Source organism: Fukomys damarensis, unplaced genomic scaffold, assembly GCF_012274545.1.
Source record: "Fukomys damarensis isolate Sample0158 unplaced genomic scaffold, DMR_v1.0_HiC HiC_scaffold_16, whole genome shotgun sequence".
NCBI classification, from domain to species: Eukaryota; Metazoa; Chordata; class Mammalia; order Rodentia; family Bathyergidae; genus Fukomys; species Fukomys damarensis.
The window spans coordinates 88159862-88176049 of record NW_022900928.1 but is presented as its reverse complement, the minus strand read 5'-3'; the positions used below and the strand labels follow the sequence as shown (position 1 = coordinate 88176049).

The window sequence follows — 16188 nt, the reverse complement described above, 5'->3', positions numbered from 1 at the left end:
GAGGCAATATGTATACTTTCTTTCAGATGTGACCTACTAGGAAACAAGACAATGTAGCTCAAGTAAAGCTGTGTGGTGATTTTTTAATTATGTTTATATTTATAATAATGGAGAGAGTTTATGAATTAAATCTTTAAGTTATTTTTTCCTCTTGACAGGTTAAAGGTGGTAAAAATTCACTCACTTTTTTTTTTTTTCTTTTTTTGGTACTGGGGATCAAATGCCACTGAGCTAAATCCCTGGCCCTGTTTTATTTTTTGAGACAGGATCTTGCTATATGGTCCAGTCTGGCCTTGAACTATGTAGTCCAGGCTGCCCTCAAAGTTTCCGCAATCCTCCTGCCTCAGCCTCCCGACTGCTGGGATCACAGGTGTGCAACAACACCATGCCTAGCTTATGTACTTCTTTATTCAGGGAAAAATAGGTCAGTGGCAAACAACATGAGGAATTTTAATGAACACTTGCTGAAACATGGCACTGAAAAGAACTTTAACAGAATGGTTGATAGTAGGATTTATTTTAATTTTTCAGTCTGAAAAAAAGAAACCCCTCAAAAAACAAAACCTCGAATTCTCCCCATATTTATACAGTGTTAACATTTGCCAAGCACTCACAATGAGGAAACCCTGGTTTCCTTCAACAGCATGACAATACTGTAGGTGCCACAATAAAATGTACAATCTTTTTGGCAGTTGTACAAACATCATGATTTTATAAAACAACCCCCCCCCAAACATCTCTGGCACTTGGTTCCCATTTCCACACTTGCTTTTAAGAACCCCACGGTGGCTACTTTAGAAGTCATCTCCTGTCAGATCCTTAAATTATGAGAAATTGGCTATTTTCAAACAGGAACCAAGTTTATTAACAGACTCGGTGAAGTTTCCCAATCAAAAGATGTGTGAAAAGAAAAACTGTATGGAAATAAAAATAAATAGAGCTGTTGTCAAGCAGCCTTGTTCACAGGGTAGCTCAGAACAGAAGCACTTCAAACAGAAAAAGTGTCACAGAAATTGTCATTACTTATATTCAGCTTTTGACTTTTCAGCAAGTCTGACGGAAATGACTGGTTTGGTAGGATGTTCAGACTTCCACATTCGAGCTGGGCGTTGCTCCCTGTGCTCGGCTGGCGGCAGCAGCGGTCACATATTGCTGGTTTGGACATAAGGCACTGGGATCTGAGAGTGTCACACACTCACCTTATGTCGCATCACCTGTCCCAAACCAGTGCATTCTTTGAAATGAAAAATTAGGAGAATTTCAGGACACAGTGCACTTTAATGACATACAGCATTTGAAATCCTTCAGACGAATGTCTGAAAACAGTCTCTCAACGAAAGCCTGCAACTTCGAGGACAGAAAATCTTTTTTGTTTTTTATTACATCACTGGAAAAAAATACCCATTGCTAAACCCTGATATACATTCTTAGTCACTTTCCTCTCTTCTGTTGCAGCCAGTGTTCGTGTGGCAAGACGAGCCAGAAACTTTAGGTTCTCCTGCGAGGGTGTCTTCATTCACAGGGGTCATTCTGCTTCTGTCTCCTTTGGCGCTGTACCTGCAGTGGGGAAACGTGGAAGTTGCAAAGTCACCCTAACAGCAGTGGCAGTGGGGCACCTGGCAGTGGCTCCCACCGCTACTCTCACTGTCTTCCCTCTCACAGCTTGTCAGTCTTTCTTTTCTTTTTTTTTTTTAAACAGGTTCTCACTATGTATCCTGTGCTGGCCTTGAACTCATGGCAATCCTCCTGCCTCAACCTTCTGAGTGCTGAGATTACTGAGATTACAGCCATCATGCCCAGCGTGCTTTAAATCTAAGTAAGCCAGATTCTGCTTCTGAGCTTTTTCATTTTTGGTGATTCTGGAGACTGAACCCAAGGCCTTCACAATGAGCTACATCCCCACTCCTTTTTATTTTGAGACGAGGTCTCAGTAGGTTGCTGGATTGCCCAGGCTGGGTGGGCTCCAATTTGTGATCTTTCTGCCTCAGCCTCCTGAGTGCTGGCATTACCGGTGCATGCCACCACCACGCTCTGTGTTAGGCTTTTGGAAGAGACTAACAACCTGTTAAAAGAAGGGGCTAAAACCTTGCAGCTACCATCACGATTGCTTACTCTTCGGATGAACTATTGCTAAAAACATCTTTGAAAAAGAAAATGTTACTGACTGAATCACGTCCTTCACAGGGAGCGGTGATGGTGAGCATCACCTGTGCGACAGTGGCCACCTCTCACATGCCTCTTCCTGGGTGCGCTGTGTGCACCCACTACACAGGGCTGGTCCTGGGCTCACGTCTCAGGAGGAAGGCAGGCCTAGGAGCCAGCTCGGGGAAGTGATAGCCCATGCTCAGACAGCTCTCAGGTGGGCTTGGGCCCGTGGGCTGACAGTGCTGGGCTTTTGGGGGTCTGCTGTGGGTACTATGCCATCTCCTGGCACCCCTGGTTCCAAGTGAGTTCTCCCCAGGTGTCCCTCGGAGCCCTGTTATGAGGACGCTGAATGTGTCCCTCCTCAGGCAGTGCTGTGAAGAGGGTGCCACTGAGAATTCAGATGCAGCCACCTGTGAATTCATGGTACAATTTCTTTTTTTTTTTCTCCTGGTACCAGGGATCAAACTCAGAACTTTGAACTTGTCAGGCAGGCGCGGTGTCCCTGAGCTAAATCTCCAGCCCTTGGTGGAGCAATTTCTATGTGATACACCCCAAATTCCAGCTGGCAGATGGCCTCCTCAGGGCCCTGCAGGGAGGGGAGTGGCATGAGGGCTCGAGTTCCTCAGCCACCAACAGACACCAAGTCTAGGTGGAGACTCGAACTCTCCAGCCCAGCTGCCTCGGGATCAACCACTCAACAGCTTCCTCCAAGTTTGTCATGACCAACGAATCCTGGTCAAGGACACAGATGGCCTGACGGTCAGCCAGACTGGGCTGAGGACTACATGTCTGGGCCCAGGTCCAGCCCCTGGAAAGGAGAGCTTTTTATGAAGGTGTCAATCTATGGCTCTGCGGGCATGAATTTGACCTGGAAGAAACCTCTTTCTAAGCTACAGGAAGGTGCTGTATTATTTTTGGCTAGTTGGAAATTTATACAAATGGAATCCCACAGTGAAGGCAAGCATAATTTTTTTCACCTTGGTGGTAAGATCCCTGCACTGCTCAGTGCTATGTAGTATTCCATGGCATGCCTGGAGCACAATGCATCCATTCTTTTGAAAGATCTCTGGGAAATTTCCAAATTTTAGGTGTCACAAATAATGCATGAAGATCTTACATTCATTTAATTATTATTATTTCATGATATAAGGATTATTGAGGGGCTCAAGAAAGTACTTGAAGTCTGATGGTACATGTGGCCCATCTCTGATTCTGAGGGTGTTTCTGAGTCCATAAACAAGGGTGCCCAAGTAGGCGATTCTAGTGGGTTCCTGGTGACACTGATACTGCTGGGCCGTGCCTGACCTGTGCAGGTTAGGCTGGGGTCTCTGTTGGTAGAGAAGAAGGGAGTGGTAGGTGGTGGGGATCCCTTTAGGCTGAGTATTTTTAGACTACTGTAAAGTAGCCTTTGCTGAGTCTGAATTGCTGGACTAAAGACAAATCAATACTGTGGCACACATAGGGCTGTGAGGAGGGCTCAACTCCTGAGTGTCTGAAGTGCTTGCCTGTGGTCTCCAGTCTTGGTCTGGGGTCTGTGACCTGAGACTCCCCAAAGGCTGCTGGTTCAGAGGCGACAGGGACCAGGGAGGCAGAGGAAAGAAAACAGAAGGGAAAGGCGAGCTGAGGGTTTAAGATGTCACGGGGCCAACTCTTATCACTAAGTATGTGACAGGGAGAAATGCCAACTCCTGTCCAAAGCCCTCTTTCCTTATCTGCCCCTTTAAGTATTTCCTGTAACTTTTCTCATCCAAGTAGAAATTAAAATTCAAAAAGGAAGCTGCGTGTGGTGGCGCAGCCTATAATCCCAGAACTTGAGAAGCTGAGGCAGGAGGATCACCAAGAGTTTGAAGGGAGCTTGGGCTCCATGCTGAGACCCTGTCTTAAAACAAACAAACAAAAAAATAAAATAAAATTTTAAAACTGAAAAGAAAATGAAAATGGGTCACAAAGTAGAGTAAAACCCCCATCGGCAGGTGGGTATCACTGCTCTGAGCGTCCAGTCTCCTGGCTGACAAAGCAGATGGGCACTATTACCTGCCGGTGTGAGGACCAGGGCTTGCAGGATGTCAGACAGAGAAATGATGCCCACAATACTGTCGGCCTCGTTCACCACCACCAGCCGATGTACCTGCAGGAGGGAGACAGGCCACATGGGATGTTTCAGCTTCAAAATGGACACTGGGCAAGCGCCCTTCACATACCAGCCCACGACGCACAGCCCCACCAGGGACAGCAAGTGACTGTGGCCTGAGCCACAGGAAGTGTTGGCTCCAAAGTTAAGATGCACCTCAGATGTGTCTGGTCCTAAGAGAAACAAGCCAGCCATGTCCTGCCAAGATTTCAGATGCCACAAGAGCAGTGCAGGAAAGCTACAGTTCAAAACAGAGCCACAAAGCGGTTACAATAATCTCAAATAATTTTGTAAAGTTGTATCTCAGCTTCTAGCAAGCAGTGGGCAACCTGCTTCAAATGGGAAAGAAGTCCAGATGATTATGGAAACCAGGAAACAGGGTCATTACTCTTAAGATTTTATTTTCTTGAGACAGAGTCTTCTATGTAACCCAAGCTGTCCTGGAACTCTCATGATCTTCCTGCTCAGCCTCCCGAGTGCTGGAATTATAGCTGTGCGCTACTAAGCCTGGCTCTGCTTTTAAGATTAACATTATATGCGTTACTGAGGATTGAACCCAGGGCTTTCAAATTGAACTACATCCCCCTCATTTTTATTTTGAGGCAGAGTCTCACTAAGTTGTCCAGGCTGGGCTGAAACTTGGGGTTCCTGCCTCAGCCTCCTAGAGGGTAGAGATGACAGGTGTGAGCATCTGATTTTTTTTTTTTTTTTTTTTTTTTTTTTTTTTTTTTTTTTGGTAGCGGGGATTGAACTCGGGTCCTTGTGCTTTTGAGGCAGGCGGGGGGGGGGACCATATATTAAAGGATAACATCAAAGAGGATAAATGAACTGTTAACAGTGAAACAGATAATGTTCACCTCTAGTTTTCTAATCTAAAATCTTTTACAGTGTGGAGAATATCTGGTGGTTTCCAGCAACAACAGCAGGCAAGAGAGACAGCAGCTGGTTACCTGGGAGACCCTGCAAGTATTGAGGACAAAAAGGGGATACAAGAAGGAGATGGACTGAAGGGGACATGCTGGTTTTTTGTTTGTTTGTTTGTTTTTTTGAGAAAGGCTCTTGCCATGTAGACCAAGCTGGCCTTGAACTCATGGCAGTCCTCCTGCCTTAGCCTCACAAGTGCTGGGATTACGGGCATGTGCCACCAGGCCCAGCATGTTTTAATATCTGGTCTCCAATGATCTATGTTGCTGATACTCTTGACATCATAGTTTGCTTTAGGTTAGAAAAATGAGTTATATGGTCATCTTTATCACGTGAGTCAACAAAAATTTCTTTAAAAAGCTTCTCTAGTAAGATATTCAGTTCCTTCAGTAATCCTGTAATGCTGCACAATTATTTGCTCTAACTATAAATTAAATTGATGGTTAATATCTGGGATCAGAGGATATTTTTATATTCTATGCTAGACATATTTTATTAACATTCAACAGTGGTAATTAAATATCTTTTGATCTATTGTGGGTCAAGGAGAAATCATGTCACCCAGAGGTTGACAGAAATGGGCACCAAATGTGTTTTTTTGTCATCTGCTGCCAAGTCTAATCTCACAAATGTTCCCTGCTGAGGTGCCAGAAAGTTAACATCATTTGTCACTTAGAAAAACTGAGTCTCAGGGCAGGAGATTTAGCTTAGTGGTTCTGCTGCCTGCCTTGCTAGAGCAAGGTCCTGAGTTTGATCCCTGGTACAAACAAAAAACAAAAAACAAAAAAACCGAGTCTTCACTAGTCCTATTGGCCCTCTCCTAACAAAGTGCATAGAAACTAAACACTGATATATCCCTGGGAGGAGGCATGTAATGGTAGAATTTTATTGAGGAAAAAAGTCAAGATGGGTAACTTGAAAAAAATGGTCTAATGACATCTTTGTTTTCCTCAGTGACGACTTCCACATCAGAGCTTTCTACACTGCCAAATGACCACAGCAGAGGCTGGGCACTGTCCATGTCCCTGTGTCCCCCCCCCCATCCTCGTGTGACCGCTGGTGTGACCAGAAGGGACGCTACCACCAGGAGCAGCTGCTATTAGTCCTGTGCAGTGTGTGCTCTCAGGCAGTTTCTCCTATCTTGAACACACAATTAAAGGAGGACTGCAGATTTCTAGTAATGATGTTGCCTATTACTAGCTGGAAAAATAATCAGGTACTTTGCTGCTGGGTTTTACTGTCACAATTACAGTAATATGAAAACGGAAGGTCATTATGAAATCTCTGCCTAATTAGGAGTTGTTCCAGAAGGAATGGAGTTGTTCCTTCAGTCCTCAAGAATGATGAGTAGGACAGCATTCCCCTCCCTGTCTAAGCAGAAAGGAGCAGCTGTGGGATTGTGTGGGGGGAGCCTGCTGGGCCTGCTGTACCATGACCCCTCTCCTTTTCTCTACAGGGTGCTGTGCAGAGTAGCCCTGAAAATCCTCCATACAGAGCTGTGAGTGCTGGATCCCAGGAGACTGAGGCAGTGGACCACTTACTATTTGGCTAAATCAGGGAAGACTAGGGCCAGGGATTTAGCTCAGTGGTTCCACTGCTTACCTTGCAAGCTCAAGGGCCCGAGTTCAATCTCCCGAACCAAAAAAAAAAAAAAAAAAAAAAAAAAAAAAAAGGCAGAGCAGGGGAGACTAGGGGAAGAGGGGAAATTAATTAACTTGAAATAATGGTTGCTTTGTTTTACTGATTTATGAGTCACTTTATTAAAATAACTATATCTCTAAAATTCTGAATTCATAGGTACCCTAACAGAACCTAAAGGTCTTGGGGTGACTTTTCTCAAGTATGCATTTCACCAGTCCTTTTCAATTAGCTGTGGATATCTGGACTTGAAACCCAATGCAGCCAAATCCAACAGCCCTGTCCAGAACAGCTCCCACAGAACGTTCTGGAACAGGACTCTCTCTGACAGAGCACAAAAGTCACCTTGCTGGGCCTTTTTGGGGATACAAGTTCATGAGGTGCCATTTGCCATGGGGTGTTTGTTCCAGGAAACTTGGGGGGAAAGTGGTGGGCAGGGGCCTGGGCCTCACCTCGGCTCTCACTATCCTGTCCACAATGGTCTCCAGTGTTTCCAGCTTACTGCACTTCACCACACCTTCGAAATACTGCGATCGGTGCTGCAGAGCCTGTGTCACGGTGATGTCCAGGTTATTGTAGGTTTTCTCAGCAGCAAGATTCTAGAACAGAGCCACAGAATAAACTTATAGCCTTGGTACTGGGAGATCGAACTCAGGACCTTGTGCTTGCCAAGAAAGTGTGGCACCACTGAGCTAAATCCCTGGCCCAGTATGGTAAATTTTTATAGCATATCCTGTCAAAACCTGTGTGTGTGAATGACATTCTTGGGGAGGTGGCCTGACATCTGTGAGGGTCACAGTGCCTCCAGAGGATGGGACCTAATATCAATGGACTTTCCCAAGGGGCTTCCTGGAAAACAGGGTTTTGGGGAACCATCAAGGTCAAGCACTGGTGGAAGAACAGGCCCAGGAAGTCCTATGGACCCAGATGGCATCTTAGGGTCCCACTGCAGCCACATTGTAATTAATAGATATTTTGGTGTCTGTTATGTTAATCATAAGGCTGACCTGAAAGATTTAAGACAGCTGTGAAAGAACATTCAATACCAGGGTCAATGTCACAGCCAAAAAGGTTGGTGTGTACACTTGGGGTGATCGAAGTATGGGCTCCCTTTCTTAGGCACCGTAAAACTTTAAGTATATTCATGCATAGATGGGGAGAAAAGAGTCAAATGGAAAGACGTAATGTCAACAACAATGAACCTAGTAGACTGAAATCAGGGATTCGAATGCAGCACTCACTACAACTCTGTTAAATGAGTAACTCTAATCCATTTGCTGTCATCTTCTTTTCTTTTTTTCATTTGCTATCTTCTTTAGAACAATGACACCAATGAGCCAGCAACAGACTGCATCTAACAAGTCCACATGCATGGATCTGAGTGGACTCACACGTACACAAAGCTCACGTCTGCAGGCAGGCTAATGATGCTCACATACACATACCAGCATTTACAATGTATTTGTGTGCTACAGGGTTGGGTACAATATACAGATACTGACACGATGAATTACAAATAATAATATATACTTGTGTATGACTAACTGCCAAGCCAGTGAACATTACAAGTATGATCACTATGAAGAGTATGGCATTCTCTAGTCCTGAGACTCAAAACAGGAAATTATGAAGTCAGGGAACCAGAGGAAAACAAAACACACTGCACAGGATTTAAAATGCATTCAAAATGACAGATTTAAAGAAAATGAAAAAATACTTACAATTACATCAAATTTGGAATAAATATCTACAACTTTTCCTAAAAATGAAAACACATGTTAGAAAAATATTTTAGGAACAACAAAAATCCCTCTTTTTTTTTTGTACTGGAGATTGAACTTGGGACCTTGCACTTGTGAGGCAGGCGGTGGCACCACTGAGCTAAATCCTTGGCCCAACAAACCCACTCATTTTAAAGTCAGTCTTAAATAGATAATTACTAAGGATGGAAGACAGATAAACTTGTCTATTTTAATAGACACAAAATGATATCTTTCTATTTGTTTTTGAGATGGGGGTCTCGGTATATAGTTCAGGCTGGCCCTGAACTCATATGTAGTCTAGGCTGGCCTCGAATACTTATGATCCTCCTGCCTCAGCCTCCAGAGTGCTGAGATTATAGGTGTGTACCACACCTAGGTATGAAATCATATCTTGATGGAAGTATGAAAATGCAGTTAAACTGGGGAAAACAACAGACCTGATTCATCCACTACAGGTAGCGCTGATATCCGTCTCTCCACAAATATGTTCAGGGCTTTGATGATGGGCGTGTCTGGGTGGATGAAGGCAATGTTGCGGTAGGTTCCTATCCCCAGCTCCTGCAGGTTCTGCTTCATGAAGGCGGGCTTTGGCATGTCGGACATCTGAGACAGAGAGAAACCAAAGGTTCTGGGACCCCTAAAGCCCTCTGAAGAAAGCTCACAAGTCCAGGTCTGAGTGAAAAGCTACGTGTCTGCATGGCTGTCTCAATTAGGATGAACAGGCCAGAAATGAATCTTTCCTTCAGACCAGTCTGTCTGGCTATGAGTTGCATATGCATTGTAACATTTCTCCTATTCATTCACAAAAGCATGGCTAGAAGGAGTCATCAGGTCTGTTTGAGAAATTAAGACCTGTGAACCACCAAGAACAGACCTGATCTTACTTATCTGTGTCAAGTGCCAGGCACAGCTGCCAGTGTGGAGTCATAGTTAAGAAGCCCGGCAGCTCCAAGCCCGAGGCAATGGACGGTGTCCGAGGCCACCAACCCCATCCTTGCTGTCCCACCTCCATGCCCTCCTTCTCTCTGGAGGATGCCAGTCTTTGTCTACTAGGATCAAAGAACAAGCCAGTTGAACAGAATGAAGAGAACCTTTATGGTTCCTCTGTATGGCTATTTTAGAGGAGGAATAGGTCAGCAGAGGGAAGTCGAGGACCATGTTTGGCTCTAACAAAATAAGTTCTATGGTTTCAAAAGATCCACCTTTTATAAAGGGTATTGTTGATTCCATCCTCCTGGTGTACCTTATCAGGAAAAGATGAACAATTAGAAGAAACAAAATGTTCAAGTCAAAGAGTTCATCAATATTCAAATCATGAGAATCCTAGAAATTTAGAGAAAAAAAAAAGAAAGACCTATTAGGTTGCCTAGTGTATCTCAATGCAGGATAGTCCCTGTTCTACATGCTATGCTCCACTAACCTGTGAGGTCTTGAAGGCTAATGCTACTTGTCTTGGAAAGTGATTCGTTAACTCAGTAAACATCAGGCCATGAAAGTTTTTTTCTTTAAATTCTGTATTTTTATCTGAGAACTTGTAGCTGAATATTCCAGTGGCATGATTCTAATTACCACATTGGCCCAAATATAAGGCAGCCCTGGGCAGAGGCAACTTCCTCTGCTTATGTAGAGACAGTTTCTCATTATGTAGCTGAGCTGGCCTTGAACTCATAGGTAGTGCAGGCTGGCCTTGAACTTGCAGTGATCCTCCAGCCTCAGCCTTCCAAGGGCTGGATTGCAGGTGGGTACCACCACGTCTGGTAACCTGTTTTTATAGACAAGTCTGAAGCAGTTCTGCAGAGGAGCGATCTTATGACAACAGAGGTGGTCCCAGCTTGGGAGTAAGAGAGAGTCCTTGGTGGAGACCCCAGCGCTAGCAGTGATAATCCATCAGAGGTTTGCAAGGTGGCCACACAATCAGATGCTACACTCGTGGCCCATCCCTTGGCCATGTGGCTGAACCTCCTTATGTAGCTGCCTCCCCTATGAAATGGGTTGATAACAATATTGACCTGACAGGGTGGTCATGAAGGCAACATCTAGCATGTCAGGGGCTGAGGACAGAGCTGGACATACAATGACCAGGGCTCGGGGCTCATGTCTTCTTGGAATCAGACTCTTAAGACAAAGGAGTATTAGGCCCAGCATACGTGGCCCTGAAATGTGCCTTCTCTCCTGTGGGGTCTCCGTTACTGAGGCAGCTGCCTCTAAGGAATGTACTTTGGGAGGCTATGCTGATCTGTCCCCCCATTCTTTTTTCTTAGATTTTATTAAACTTTTGTTTTTGGTAAATTACTCTTCTCCATTCTACCTTCCTATGTAGCATTTATTGATTTATATATGGAGTCTGCTAAGACACAGGACCAGTCTGATGGACAAGGTCTCCCAATCACTAGACCCTCTGCTCCATGGAGCCCCATACCGGGAAGCAGGTGCTTAATAGAAAAAGTGACTTTTCAAGTGACCTCTTCTGAAGAACAGGTTTCTCCCACTGCTTCTAACTGACCGATCACTTTAACCTCAAATTTAGTGCATGGAATTAAATGGAAAGTATACTGGCCCATGGTGCAGTCTCCATTGCTTGCGCCTTGCTGCTTTTGATACTGCCCAGCAAAAAGCCTTCAGGTTCTGGATGATTCCGAAGCCAGCTCATCTCACAGGGAGCGGAGAAAACCTTCAGGCAACACAAGCCTGATTTGGACCAACATGGTATTTATTCTCCTGCCAAAATTGTATCTGCTTTGGGATTTTCTGGTACTGTTTTAATTTATAACAGGATTATCTCAGGGACAGTATTTTTGGATCAGATTTCTAAAAATCATGACACCAATAAACACATCATGAAACAATTTCTTCCCTAAGTACCGGCTCAGTTTATCTTGTGCAGTGGATTTCAATTAAACAGACCAGCTTTAGTGCCCCTTGTATGTTAGGTGATAATAATCTTCTAATTTAGATGAAGAATTGCAAATGTTGTCATTATTTTTATTCTTGTATGGAAAGGTGACTGATTTTTAATTGGAATCACCTTTTTAATTAATTAATTAATTAATTTTGAGGCAGGGTCTTGTGAAGTTCAGGCTGGCCTTGAACTCACTGTGTGCCCAGTCTGGCCTCAAACTACTGGCAATCTTCCTGCCTTAGCCTCCCAAGTGCTGGAATTGCAAGCATGCCCAGCTGGAATAAATTTTAAGAATATATCATTCAAATAGCACTAAGCTGAGAAATTAAAGTTTAGAACAGCAGACCTCAAAACTACTGATTTCTGCTACTGAGAGTAACAGGAGCCAACAGATTTAAAGTAAATGAAAATAAAGGCAACTATTCTTTATGAACACTCAAAACTACTTACAAAAAGCTGGAGGAACTTGAGGATTCTTTTGTGGGTAAGGATATAAAGTGCATTCCCACTGATAGGGTCAATGACTGGCAATCTGTGGATTTTATTTTTGATCAACGAGTATACAGCGTCGAAGAGGCTGCAGGAAAAGCCATTAAAGTTGTTAGGAGGCTTTGAAGAGAAACCAGAAAGCTCTGGAACACCCTTGCTTTCAATCGTTTTTATGTCTCCGTAATAAAAGGTTGATCAAATTAAAACAGCATGGGAGGGTTAAAATTGGAGACCTCCACTAACTTGGTTTCCACAATCTCTTACTATATCTCAAATCTAAGTGTGAGCTACACATCTTTTGTGGGTTTGTTTTTGAGACAGGGTCTTGATAAGTTGCCTAGGCTGGCTTCACACTCGTGATCCTCTGTCTCAGCCCCTGAGTAGCTGGGGTTATGGGTGTGACCCATTGTGCCCAGCCACACAGCAGTATCTTTTGTTTTTTCAGTACTGACAATTGGCTGCACTGAGCTACATCCCCAGCCATTTTCTATTTTTTAAAATTTTGAGATAGGGTCTCAAGTCTCTAAATCGCTCAGGATGGGCTTGAACTTGTGACCTTCCTGCCTCAGCTTCCCCAGTGCTGGGATTACGGGTTTGCACTGCCACACCCAGCTAGGACTAGGTAACTTTAACATGCTCCCTACTGATCCTGCTCCAGGTCTGGATTTTTCAAAATGCTTAGGGTGATCAGTTTCCTAGCTGTTGCCTGGAACTAAGAGTGGCTGTAATTGCAAATGTCCCTACATTTACGGAAATTAAGGTTTGGAGTTAAGAAGGCTGGCTTTACCTGGACTGTGGACCACATGTGTTGGTTTGTCTCTATTTTGCTGTCATGGTTATAAAACAGATATCAGAATGAATGTTTTCAGTAGAAAAAAATCTACAAGTTTACCTTGCATCTGGAGATATATTCACTAAAGGCTTAAATGTTTCTTGTAAATAAAGCTCTGTATTTATAAAAAGAAAATATGCAGTTAATAACATGTTTGCTACTGTCAGTATACAATAAATTCAATATCCTTCAGTTTAAAGATAATTACAAGAATTATGACTCCAAATCAATAGGAATTTAACTTATCCAAAACTATTGTTGTTAATTAAAGTCTTAGTTACTTTAACTAATTTCAACCATTTTCAGGCTGTTGCTTTTGAAGAAAAATTCAACAGTTAATAGTATTTCAATAAATGTAACATCAGGAAAAAAAAATTAAGAAATCAAACACACAACACCAGCAGAGGTCACTAGAATGCCATCAAGCAAAATTATCCTCAGAAAGGAAGCATTTATAAAATCATTTAAAGCCAATTTTTATCAGCTGTAAGATAAAATCAGTTATAACAAACTGTTCCTCAAATGTTCTTGATTTATTTTCTTTATGAATGTTCAAAACCTACTGCATCTTGAGAATCTTCCTAGCAAACAAATTTTCCTTGAAGAGCTATAAACTGTAATTAGTTTGCTTTATGAAGTTTATATACAAAAGGCATTTGAGAATATCTGGGTATTATCATTACTACTACCAAATATTATGTATGGCAAGATGTAAATATGCTTAGGGTTCAGCCCATAGAACTTGGACATTAGGCTTCAATGGGAAGAATGTGTCGGGTGTTAAGTTACATAAGCCTTTCCTACAGGCCATATGGTCTCACACTGACTGAATTCATTTTGCTTGGCTCTAAAAAGCCATAATAAATATAACTCGTATGGAATTAAAAGGGCTGTAGAGTTTTTGGGAACCCTAATGGATGTTTAATTTTCTCAGCCAGTTACATACTTGCTTAACCTGTCAAACATACTACAGAAATGCAAATTCAGACTCTTCAATTTCAAATCTGAAATTTTCCTTCAGTTGCTTTCTCCATTTCTTTTTGTTTTATTTTGCTTTATGAGACAGGATCTTGCTATACAGTTCAGGTTGGCCTTGGACTCATGGTGATCCTCCAGCCTCAGTCTTCCAAGTGCTGGGATCATGGGCATGCGCCTGGCTCAGAGGCAGATTTCCGAGGATGCTAGCTAGGGGACAGATTGTGCACCTGGCATCCCAGCATATCATACAGCCCATCCCCAGCCTTAGTGTTAACATGGCGGACTCCCCACGCAGAGACAGAAATAAGCAGAATGTTTTGCTTAACATGTTATTAAGCAGTGCAAAAAGAATCTGCACTATTAAGACATACTTTACACACTAAGCCTAACATTTTCTTCTGGATATGAAAGGTTTTTAAACCCAGTGGTGCTTACCCCTCCATGTTTCAATTTTATGTTCCTCTAATTCATAAATCTGTACCTGAAAATAAGACAAATTCTAATTTATAAAATGGTAACACATACAACACAGGAACAAGTTACATAGAACATGGAATAAAATAGAGCTTTCATAATTTTCTGATTACTTGTTTCATGCAGATGAGGGGAAATATAGTGTAAAAACATAACTTCAAGTATCAAGAAAAAATAATATAGGCTATAAATTTAGATCTAACTACTTTTAACTAGGGTTAAATTTTCTTTTTTTGGGGGGGTTACCATGGATCGAACTCGGGTCCTTGAGCTTGTGAGGCAGGTAGTGGAACCACTGAGCTAAGTCCCCAGCCCTAGATCTAACTACTTTTAAATTTTGGTCTAATAAAATACTAATGCTGTGGGCTGGGGATTTTGTTCAGTGCTGCTGTGCCTGCCTCGAAGTGGAGGGTCCTGAGTTCAATCCCTGGTACAAAAAAAAAACCTACTGCTGAGGTTTGTTATGTGGGATTTTGGCAGAACTTTCTGTACATCTCCTTATTTATTTATTTATTTATTTATTTTTATTTATTTATTTATTTATTTATTTATGGTTTTGTAAGACTAGGTCTTGCTATGTAGTTCAGGCTGGCCTTCAACTCTCAGTGACCCTCCTACTTCAGCCTCCTGAATGCTGGGATCACAGATATGCGCTATCATTCCCAGTGACATCTCTCCATTTAAGAAATCATACTTGTGCTGATTCTGATAGTCCTAGAGCAAAGACATGATCAATATAAAGACAACCAGTATTTGTGTGATCAGTAGGGTTTAAGAAATCATGTGTATCATGTGATATAACAATATTTACAGTCCCCGGTAAAATTTTTCTTGCTTTTTTTTTTTTTGCTTGTTTGCTTTTGACTCAGGGTCTTGCTCAGGCTATCCTTGAGCTCACTATGGAGCCCAGGTAAAACTTCATTCTAAGTATATATCTTATGAATAAATTAATTTTGTATTTTATGGAGGAACTGAATTACAGTCATTTTGGTCAACAATGGGCCATGTGTGTGACTGTGGCCCCAACTCTGTCATCACCCAGAAGTTCCGTGGCTGTCATAGTTCATGTAAGAACACTCTACCACACTCCCACAAAGGCAAAATCAAGTGATATTTCTTTTTGGTACTAGGGATTGAACTCAGACCTCGTGCTTGCAAGGGAGGCAAGGGCACCGCTGAGCTAAATCCCCAGCCTTCAACTGATGATATTTTTGAAGATGTATCCCATTGTCCATGCTGGGTAACTGTCACACAAGCACAGCATTTCAACTGTGCATGGTGGTGCACACCTGCAGTCCCAGCACTTGGGAGGGCAAGGCAGAAGGATTGTCTGGAGTTTGAGGCCAGACTGAGCTACACAGTGAGTTCAAGGACAGCCTGAACTACGTAGCAAGACCCTGTCTCAAAACAAAAACAAAACAAGTGTTTAGTGGGTTGACTTACAACTTTTAAATACCCCTGGCACTACTAGTTGAATGAAGTATACAACTCTGTACTTCCCAAAATTCAAAAACAAATGACAACCAAGTGAAAGCTGTCAGAATCACACATATCCCATTGTTAGAAGACAGAAGTGGTCTCCCAACTGCTTTTCCTGAATAGCTGGACCAGGTGCCAGGGATCTGCCACTGACATCATCCAGTGTCTCTTCCTTATCAGCACAACAAAGTCCAAACAGAATCTCTTCAATTTTAATTTTCATTTCTTTTTTCTACCTTAAAACTACACAACCTAGGGCTGGGGATTTAGCTCAGTGGTTCTGCCACCTGCCTCACAAGCACAAGGACCCAAGTTTGATCCTTGGTACCCAAAAAAAAGTAAAAAAAGTAAAAACCATACAGACCATATGGTTCAGAGCACCCAGCTCTGTCACCCTGCTGGGCCAGCCACCTGCGCAGGTGCGGTGGACAGGCTC

General features: G+C 42.9%; 1 protein-coding gene across 1 annotated transcript in view; it reads right to left on the bottom strand.

Moving 5' to 3' along the window:
• Positions 1-484: 484 nt before the first annotated feature.
• The window catches only part of Prkag2 (protein kinase AMP-activated non-catalytic subunit gamma 2), a 243229-nt gene continuing 227525 nt past the window's right edge, over positions 485-16188 (bottom strand). Inside the window, exons 12-19 of the mRNA XM_033763960.1 lie at positions 14235-14280; positions 12882-12936; positions 11951-12077; positions 9039-9204; positions 8560-8597; positions 7291-7437; positions 4180-4273; positions 485-1557 (exon numbers count right to left, since the gene is read on the bottom strand). Of these exons, the coding sequence (XP_033619851.1) occupies positions 1526-1557; positions 4180-4273; positions 7291-7437; positions 8560-8597; positions 9039-9204; positions 11951-12077; positions 12882-12936; positions 14235-14280 (705 nt within the window). The 3' untranslated portion in view covers positions 485-1525. The remainder of the gene's footprint in view (positions 1558-4179; positions 4274-7290; positions 7438-8559; positions 8598-9038; positions 9205-11950; positions 12078-12881; positions 12937-14234; positions 14281-16188) is intronic.